Source organism: Gossypium arboreum, chromosome 12 (genome assembly GCF_025698485.1).
Source record: "Gossypium arboreum isolate Shixiya-1 chromosome 12, ASM2569848v2, whole genome shotgun sequence".
NCBI classification, from domain to species: domain Eukaryota; kingdom Viridiplantae; phylum Streptophyta; class Magnoliopsida; order Malvales; family Malvaceae; genus Gossypium; species Gossypium arboreum.
The window spans coordinates 113,087,326-113,096,052 of NC_069081.1; the positions used below are offsets into that span (position 1 = coordinate 113,087,326).

Genomic DNA, 8,727 nt, shown 5'->3' on the forward strand with positions numbered 1-8,727 from the left:
CAAAAAAGAGAAACCCTTAATTCCTCCCCACAAAATTAGCTTAATAAAGAAAGATTAGGGGTACTTTAGTCATTTCGGATGTTTGGAATTTGGGGTCCTTGATCCACGATTGTGACCAAACAACAAATATATATTGGACCCATTTTTGTGCTACCTGGTAATCATAACTTGAGCCATGCAAATGCAAATTCAAATCGAAAATTATACAAGCTATCTATGTAAGCCAAAGGCATAAAATTTTGTGTTTATAGAAGGAAACATCTGACTACAAAACAAATATTTTTGGTAGGAATCTTTATCTGTGCACAAGACTATATGTTGTTGTTGTGGTGGTCTTAATTAAAACTCCCTATCCTTCTCTATATTTACTACTTTTTTTTCTTCAATCATTCTGTTTGATTTTTGTGTTTAAAGTTGTGTTGTGGGGTTCTTCACACCCTCTTGATTTCAATATTTTCGGCTTTTAGATTCCTTATTTTTTGCATAACAATCCTTCAAATTTTTACATAAAAATTAAATAACCCTAACAGAGTAAATTTTAAGTTGTTAATTAGAAAATCACACACACACACATGTACAAAAAGAAACAACCCATAATATTTTCCATTCTTCATGGAGATCATATGGAAGCTTACAAAGACTAAATTTAAGAGGGGTTCATCATTCATATCACGTTGTATAAAAATTGATTTCTTTACTAAGTTTCTTTTTTTAACCTTTTGCTTTTGACTAGTACTTTTTATAACCTTTGATGGATATGTGATTTTTTTGAGAAAGGGAATTGAAAGCTTTTACTTTTTAAACACTCTTTCTTTTTGTATTTTACCCAAATTAATTTTAGTGTAATAATTATACCTTTATATACATATTTCCTAGCTCATGTTCTTCAAAGCTTTTTAGTATTCTTTTTATTTTTCCTCAGAAAGTGTAAAGCATGTGACAATGCCTAGGAATTAAGAAAATGGAGAATAATTGAAAAACCCTTTACTCAAAAAAAAAAAATCTAAAAAAAATATTTTATAGAATGTAAAGTGCTCCATTACAATTACCAAGGATCACTTCATAGCTTCAAAAGATAGTTAAAGGGTCACTCACTCACTCACTCACTCACTTTTCTCTCAATTTCCTTTTCTTCATCATCATGATCATCCTCCCTCTGTCTCAAAGTGCTAAACATACAAAATCAATTAGATTGATTATATTTACTTAGTAACATAATGTGTTGATGATTTGGATCTCTCACAGTCACAGACAGGCACAGTTGCAGCAGCAGCTTGATAGGAAGGACGTGTGCTTTTTTTCTTTCTTTTGTTTGCTTTTGGTTTTTGGGGTTAATTTTTTTTAACCACTCCCATTCTCTTCCTTTGTCGCTTTCTGTCTTTCTTGTCTCCTTCACTTTCTTTAGCTTTCTTTTTCTTTTCCTCTGAATATATAATTTTTTCTGAAAGGGTACCTGATTCTCTTTCACCAGCTACTTCACTTCCCTCTTCAGATCAGAGATTATAATCATTTCAAAATGAGTAGTAGTACACACACAAAGATGTAAAAAAAATATTCTTTTTTTTTGGTTATATAGATATTTCTTTTATATCAATGTGGCAGTACCCCCAAGGTAAATTCCAAATTAGGCTTCTTAGGGCTTGTCCCTGATAGGCTTGATGAGCTTCCATCTGATACTCTCTCATGGCTTAAGCACTTTGGATCCATATCCTTCTGCAACAATACAAAACAAAATGAAATAAAATAAAGATGAAAATCATGAAAACAAGACAAAGAAAAAGCAATAAAGTAGTAGCTAGCCTAATACTATATATGTATGAGCATTCATTGAGCAGTCGCCACAAGGCAACTGTGTTTGAGGAACTGAGGTAATGGGATAATCAAAGGACACTTTGACTCGGGAATATATATACATATATTTATTTTTAGGGAAAAAGAAATTTAAAAAGGAAAGCTTTAGAGGTATAGGGTACAAAATTTTGAAAGCCTGCTACAGTCCCTCTTCTGTGTGCTACTCCCAAGACTCTATCTCCATTATTGTTATCAGTCTTTAACGTTATATTTTATGACTGTTCTGCTGCATATTATCCATCTTTTAACCATACTCACTGATCCATAACCATAAACCATGAATGTTTAAATGTGAAACCCAATGAGGTTGATGCATGGGTCAAGGGATTAGGTTTTGAGGTAAAATACAAGTGCAGTGAGAGATTGGTGATGCATGGAGAAAGGATTCCTTAGAGAATAGGGAAGAGCTTTTTTAGACATAATTAAAGCACCTTTTCTCTTTTCTTTTTCTGCCAAAATTACTAAATAGCCCCACCTACTAGACTTCGTAAATATCTGGATATTAGAAAAATGGGTTCAACATTTGAAAACCATAGCATGTTGAAATTGTGCATGGCTCAATGAAGAAAGAAGAGCAAAAAAAAAAGTTACTACTTACTACTACTATTATGCCTCTTTCTTACTACACCTTTTTTCTTGGGGGGTTTAAATTATTTGGTTCATTGCTATAAATATAAATTTGCATCAGAATGGGGAAAAAAGTTGGAAACCAAAGGTTATTAAGAAAGAAAGGGTTTGAAATTAGTACCTGGAGAGATGGTACGTTTCCAGCAGAGTCCTTGGGTTTCCCATGCAACCAAGCTTCCCTGTTTAAAAATAAATAAATAAAGAGACAATGAGAGAATATTTCCTATCAGTGGGAAAGGAAACAATGAAGAAGAAAAAGCAAAGTGAGAAAAGAAAGTTATCTTTTACTGTCTTTGTTTATGTTATGTTAATAGTAGTATACTTGCTCACACTTTACATTTTTATTTTATGCTGATTGAAATAAAAGTGAAGAACCCATGTGATTGCCCATTGCCCATAACCACACACAACACACCACACACAAATAAGGTTCAAAGTGCATGTTTATAAATATAATTCTATAGCTTTAATACCAACAAGATTTCCACTAATGGGGCCATCTTAGAGTTTAGCTTTGACACTAAGTTTTCCATTTGTAGGCCCCATTTATTAGCCCTATATATGAGCCCACAAAATCCAAAGGAGAGAGATATCTTCATGTTTTTAGGATGGATTTGTCTTTCAGGATTCTCAAGTCTTGGAATGTTATAGAGGGGAGTGGGTGCTTTCCTTTTTACCGTTACCCACACCAAAACAACAATTTGTAGTAGTAGTAGTTGCATCACTATTATAATAAGTGTAACAAATGCATTTTTTTCGAGATCCTTGCCGTAAATTACTCTCTATCACGGAGTTTCAGCCTTTTATGGTAGTCCAAAACTCGACAGACAGAACAAAGTACCCAAGTCACTTCTTCTTTTTGTGATTTCTTGCATGCAATGTAACTATGTTTGTTGTATTTGCATGCATGTGATAGTGGAGAGGAAGAATATTAATGGCTTCTTTTTATTTTGATTTTATTACATTTCTTAATTCATCAACTAGAGAAACAAAAGATCCCTTGAAAATAGATAAGCTGTTTGTCTGTTTTTGTCAAACAAACGGACAAATCAAAACAAAACAATCTTGTCTTACTGTACGATTAACTTATATATGTTTTTAACCCTATATACGAGATATTAATGCAATACAAAACGACCGCAGAAACGGAAACAAGATGATATAAACTAAACTAAGCTTGAACTACATTAAGTGAAGTGTGAAATACTGTATATTAGGAAGGAGGGTAGAGAGGAGATACTAACCTTGATGAATTGCTCCAAAGGCCATGGTACTCCTTGTCTTGATAGGCATTTGATGATGATGATGATCTTCCCTGCTGAACTGACACCTCAGATCTCCTTGGGTTTTGAATGTCCATCATCAAATCTTCAGAAGTATCCCCAGATGATCCATTCTCAAATGCATCTGATTGTCCTGTTTAAATTAATTAAACAAAATTAAGTTTTATTTAAAACCCAAATTTATGGAAAGAAAAAGGGACCAGCTTTAGCACTGTTCTCGAGACCATTGGGAACAACGGACTCAAAAGCTGCTGAATATTGGTAGCTATTAAAACTACTTGGGAAGTGTTTCAGTGTCAATGGTTTGGTCATTGAACCAAGCCCAAAAATAGCAATCCACTTGTGCCTAAAATGGAACTGTATGGTTTCTCAAAGATTGATGGCATGATGGAAGCAAGAGGCCAAGTGCAATTACAACGTGTATTGCGAGAGGAAATGGTGGGTTCGCTGATGCATTAGCATAGATTGCCTTGGATAATGCTTATTGGTTATATAAAATTCAGCATGATGAAGTAACATTGCATACTTACCAGAAGATGCAGCTGCTCTGTCTGTGGTCTTCACAGTTCGATACATCTGCAAGTAGGGAAAAAAGGGATAATTAACTAGGAGTAAATAAGATTAATGCGTTAGGGTAGCTGAAGAGTAGGGTAATAAAATAAAACTTGATCACCATCATTTTTATCCCTTTTTGTAGGTTATTTATAAAAAAAGGATAAATAAAGTAAAAATCAGAAAGTAGACCAATTATAAACGGTTCTCTATGTGTAACACAGTGCATGCAAGTACTTGCTGTAAAAAAGAAATGGGATATATGTATATATAACGAGGACGGGACTGGTGGGGGGTTCTCACTTCTCTCCCAAAGGCTTAAAATTCTTTTTTATATTATATGAAGTTTAATGTTACACTCTGACCAAAAAAGAAGTTTAATTTTACATTGATAAAAAAATGGCTTCAAACTGAAAAAAGAAAAATCCTGATCGGTTCAACATCTTTGAAGACGAGAAATGTTAAACAGGAGGGTTTAACCATGCTTAAGGAAGAGATTTACAAGAAATTTATGTGAGGAAGATATCATTGAGAAATGATTGTGCTGTTGTACTTGAATTTGTTTATATTTAGCTTTTTTTTTCTCTCTCTCTTTCTTTCAGTATTTCGAGAAAAAATAGTTTTTTTAAAAGAGAAAAAAGGGAATAGTAATGGAACTGGGGTTGAGGAAGAAGTTATAGTAAGAAAAGGAGAAAGCCAAAGTTGCAGATAGCTTAAAAGTAAATATTTGAAGATTATAGGTTAGATGGAAAGCCTGCAAGTAGATGAAACCCTGGTGAGATTATACGGCAAACAAGGATGACAAAGTTATTTTACCTGTAGATGGGATTTAACATGTGCTAAGGTAAGATCTTTGACATCCATTAGCTCAAGAACTGACTTGGGTGTAGCTCCTAAAACCCCCACAAGAAGAAGAATACAGAATAAATATAAAATGGGAGGACTATAATAGTTAATATAACTCATAACTCAATTAAAATAATACCCTTCCTTTTTCCCCCAAAGATGCTTGAAAATCAAACGAAGCAATGGTGAAAGAAAAGAAGGGCTGAAAAGTGAATAGTAGAAGAAGAAAAGAAGGATAAATAAAACATACTTTCGTGACCACCCAATAACTCAACAGCATGAACAAAGCGAGCATGGAGTGTAGTCGTCCACCGCATCCTTGGAGCTCTCATGCTTCGTTTGGCTGGAAACCTTGACATGAATCTCGATCTCATCAACCCTTGAGACTGAAAGTGGCTCAAGCTTGTGCTGCTGGCATTAATAGTATTACTAGCCAAAGAAGAAGGAGAGGAAGCTAAAGATGAATCCAAAGGTTGTTGAGCAAATGGAAAAGGCGGAGGAGGAGGGTTTTGGTAGACGGGAATTCCCCTTATGGGTCGCAAGAAGCCAAGCTCTTGCCCCAGCTCTTGTTGTTGTTGTTGTTGCCGCTGCTGCTGGTGCTGATACAGTAGGGGATGTTGGAGATGCTTGTGATGGTAGGGGAAGTGGTTTTGGTTATAGGCGTGGAAAAGGTTACCATTGCAATTGGCGGTGCCGTTGTGGAGGAGTTGAAGGTGGTTGGAGTTGGACTCTGAAATCCTAGGATTGGACAAAGATAGGTCGATGCAGTTATCAGGTTTAGCCATTGAAGATATGGAGTTCCTTGAGTCCAGAGGTCTCTTCCAGAATCCCAAATCCATGTCTTCCTCCCTTGTCCTACATGAGGATGTAGGTTTGGGGTTTGGAGGGCTGATCTGCAAGGATAAATCTGGGAATAGCTCCATCTTTTCTTTCTTAACGCCCAAACAATCACTTCCACACTCCTAGTCACTCCTCCTACTCTTTCCCACTGTTTGTGGTTCAACAATAAGTATTAGGTCTTTCCTTTATATATCTATGAAGTTGAAGAGAGGTGTTAATTGGGAGATATATCCTAGAAAAGAGAGAGAGAGAGAAAAAAAAGGGTTTGAAGTAAAATAGATTCAGGTGAAAAATCCTTGGGGATTCTTCAGATTGGGTGTGGTGATCAATGGTGTAGAAGGAAAAGGGGGGGAGGGAGGGTAGTTGCAGGGATTGGAGATAGAAAGATAGAGAAGAAATGACAAGGTATGAAGTATGAAGTGAATGGTTGTTGAAAATGACACTTGATGAGAGGAGGGGGGGGGGGTTTACCATACATACATTACACCAATTTTAATAAAATTTTCAAAGAAAATAATACTTAAAAGAAAGAGAAGAGAAAAGAGGCCTACTCCTAGTATTTCTCTACATCTTTCTTTCTTGCTTTTGTGGATGTGATGTTAAAAGGTTATTTAGGGTGAGAAAGGAAAACAACAAACAAATTAAAGAGAAAAAGTAGTAAATACGTTTTGAGGGACTTTGATTGATTCCTTTTTACTGCTACTCTTTTCCTTCTTTTTTCCTTTCTTCTTTTCTATCTTTTCCTTCCTTTTTTTCATAAGCAAAAGTAAGCCTATATTTTATATTTTATATTCATATACTACAATTACCAATGGTGCAGGAGGGACAAAACTACACTACTACTTTTCCTTGTATATCTATTTCAATTCCACTCCAATTTTTATTAAACAGCTGCTAAATTGCAACACCCTCAATACTTAAAATTCCTTTTTATATATTACTATATTACTCTAACCTCTTAATTTGCCCACCAACTCAATAATTCATATGCTAACACCTTCCCTCCAAGTCCATAGATTATTTTATGGATCTTTCTTATCATATCATTTATTATTTATTTTAATTATTTAATAATAATTTAATAATTTTTTCATATCATTAGTATATAATATTAGTAATTTTTAACTCAAGCCCGATTCTAGAATCTTAAACCTCAAACTCTACATTCAAGATTTAGATTTTGAGGTTTGGATTTATGGTTCAAGGTTTATGGTTTGTGTTCGATGTTTAGGGTTTATAGTTTGGAGTGTTTGAGATTCAGAGCTTAAAGTTAAGGCCGGAGTTCAAGGTTCAGAGTTCAAGGTAAAAAAAATTACCAAAACTATGATTCAATGATATGAAAAATTTACTGAAATATCATCAAATAAATAAAAAAAAAGACTATAAATAATATGGTAAAAAAATCCATAAAATAATTTATCCTCTAAACTAGTTGGCTGATTCCTAAATTGAAAATATAAACAAACTTTTTTCCCATTAGTTTCATTCTATGAATTAAAAGTTTTTAAGTATCTTTAAAATACAAGAACCTATCTGTTTCTTTCTAAATATTTTCAAAGTAGTCCAAAATTTAAGTATATTGAATTAATAGTTCTTTAATACAATCCATCTAGATTAAATTTAGACAAAATTTAAAGGTAAGTTTACAAGTACAAATAATGTACAATCACAAGTACAATATAATTACAAATGGTTAAAATATGTTCTAGGTTTTCATGCTCTTTGTATATTTGGAATTTCGTTTTCTTATTTTTATTTTAAAAATTTAGTTATTTTACTTCTCGATTTAAAATACAAATTCAATTGTTAATACCGTTGAAATTTATTTATTTTAATATGTCATACTATTGAATTAATAGAAGAATTATAATGATGTTAACTGTTAGACTTGAATTTTGAGATCTGAAAAATACAAAGACTAAATTCAAAATATATGAAGAATATAAAGACTTGAAGAATATTTTAACAATTAGAAATACAAGTACAATCGATTAAAAAATATAATCTCACAAAATAAAATTGAAAAAAGGTCATATATGACAACAACATACAATAAAAATGGAGACAAAATTAGGCATAATAAAACTCAAATTTGAGTACTTAAAACCCAAAAGTTTTATGATATTTCAATTTTAATAATTAAATTGGACGGATTATATTGGTAGTAGATGTTAAAATTAATATCAAAATACTATACGTTTTAAATAATTTTATGAATACACTATATACATATTTCCTTGTAAACATAAACATTAATTTATACACTCTTCTCCAAATCCAGTACGCAGATTCCAACCAATTCCCACAATTTTGCTTTCTATATGTATGAAATTTCTCTTTCATTTTCTCTTCCATTAACTATATTATTATATAATCTCGTCTATATTGAATTTATCGATATTTTTAAATATATTTAACATATATAAATAAGATTCTTAAATATTAAATAACTAAAATTAAATAAATTTTAAAATAAATAATTTTTATAAACAAACAAATAAAATAAATCATCACATACATTAAACAATAAATTTATCTTAGGCTAAACATATAAAATAGAAGTTGTAAGAATATATACATATAAAAATGTCAAACTCAAATAACGAATAATATATTAAATCTTTCTTACTATAAATAGTAAATAAATTAATAATTTTTATTTATAATATTATTCATGCATCTACCGTATACAATATTACAACAATGTGATCAGAATTAAATAGAATGA

At 32.2% G+C, this 8,727-nt stretch overlaps 1 protein-coding gene across 1 annotated transcript; it reads right to left on the reverse strand.

The window, feature by feature from the left end:
• Window positions 1-983: 983 nt before the first annotated feature.
• LOC108476811 (probable transcription factor KAN2) lies at window positions 984-6,435 on the reverse strand. Its single transcript, XM_017779151.2, has 7 exons — window positions 5,410-6,435; window positions 5,130-5,206; window positions 4,292-4,337; window positions 3,723-3,894; window positions 2,600-2,657; window positions 1,606-1,713; window positions 984-1,486 (listed from the first exon to the last, which is right to left on the reverse strand). The coding sequence occupies exons 1-7, from the start codon at window positions 6,080-6,082 to the stop codon at window positions 1,472-1,474; spliced, it is 1,149 nt and encodes a 382-aa protein (XP_017634640.1). The 5' UTR covers window positions 6,083-6,435; the 3' UTR covers window positions 984-1,471.
• Window positions 6,436-8,727: the final 2,292 nt, after the last annotated feature.